Source organism: Aureococcus anophagefferens (assembly GCF_000186865.1).
Source record: "Aureococcus anophagefferens unplaced genomic scaffold AURANscaffold_579, whole genome shotgun sequence".
NCBI lineage: Eukaryota > Pelagophyceae > Pelagomonadales > Pelagomonadaceae > Aureococcus > Aureococcus anophagefferens.
In genome coordinates, this window is record NW_008705990.1 from 1 (window position 1) to 1,340 (window position 1,340).

The 1,340-nt window shown below is 76.3% G+C and overlaps 1 protein-coding gene across 1 annotated transcript; it reads right to left on the bottom strand.

Annotated features, from left to right (window-relative positions):
• Positions 1-6: 6 nt before the first annotated feature.
• Positions 7-606, bottom strand: AURANDRAFT_68909 (hypothetical protein; the record flags this gene model as incomplete). The annotated part of the gene is made up of 1 exon (XM_009044643.1): positions 7-606. A coding segment is annotated over one exon (600 nt), but the record flags the coding sequence as incomplete, so codon positions are not given.
• Between the last annotated feature and the right edge of the window lie 734 nt (positions 607-1,340).

The following is a 1,340-nucleotide window of genomic DNA, read 5'->3' on the forward strand; positions in this document are numbered from 1 at the left end:
GGCGACGGCGACGAAGGGCCCGGCGGCCGCGCCGCCGGCCCGGGGCTCGGGCAGCGACAGCGACGTCCGCCGGCCCGCGAGCGCGGCGTCGACGCTGTAGCGGCCCCGCGCCGCGCCGACGCTGTAGCGCGCCGGCCGCGGCCGCGGCGCCGCCTCGCCGTCCTCGTCGCAGCTCCGCGACCGCGCGGGCTTCGATGCCGCGGACCGCGGCGCCGCGGCGCCGGCCTCGCGCCGCAGCCGCTCGTTCTCCAGCGACAGCGCCTCGACGCGCGCGCGCAGCGCCGCCGCGTCGTCGTCGTCGCGCTCCGGCGGCGGCGGCGGCGGCGCGACGTCGTCGCGCTTCGGCGGCGGCGCGGCGTCGCTGGGCTTTGGCGCCGGTAGCGGCGGCGCGACGTCGCTGCGCTTCGGCGGCGGCGCGACGTTCACGCTGTGGCTCGCGCTGAGGGCCCGCGGGCGGGCCATCGTGGTTATTGCCTCGAGGGACGGCGACGCCGCCGCCGCCGACGACGGCGACGCATCCGAAGCGGAGGACGCGCCCGGCGAGTCCGCGGCGGCCTCCAAGATGTCCGCGAAGGCGTTGGGGAGGATAGTTTTTCGCGCGGCCATTGCCAAACCGCCGGGCGGAGGTGCGGCTTTAGGGCGGCAACTCTGGCTCGAGCACCAGCCGTACGACGATGAGCCACGAGCGGGCCGCCCAGAGATTTCTTCTACGCGCGGCGTGGGCGTGACGACAGGGGGTTGCTGGTTGCCGCGGGTGATATGTACTACCCATGAGGTCTCCGGGCAGGGGTGTCGTCGACATGCGGCTCGCGAACACCCCCGGCGCGGGGCCCATCGGAGCCTCGAGATGGCTCCGCGGGAACAATCGCGCCGCACGCACGCCAAAGCCAAAGTCCCACGGCGCCGCCGCGACGACGACGACGACGTCGAGGCGCCGCCGACGCTCCGGCGCACCTCAGAAGAGAGTTCCGACGGCGCCGAGGAGGCGCGCGCCGACAACGACGCCGTGGACGCGCGCGCCGGCGACGACGCCGAAGATACGCGCGGCGGCGCCGTCGCCGCGCCGCGGCGGTCGCCGCGCGGCCCGTCGGCGGCGGCGTTCCGCGAGCTCGACGCGGCGCTCGCGGCGCTGGACTGGTCGCGGCTCGTGACGCGGTCGCGGCGCAACGTCATGCCCGAGGGCGCCGTCGAGGCGCACACGGTCACGCTCGGCGTGCACCCGCGGGACGGCGACGAGAGCAGCTTCATGGACATCCCCGAGGTCCGCGCGGTCTACGACAAGCTCGCGGCGCTCGTCGACGCGTACGACCCGGGCTTCGTGTGGCACTCGATCTGCCTGA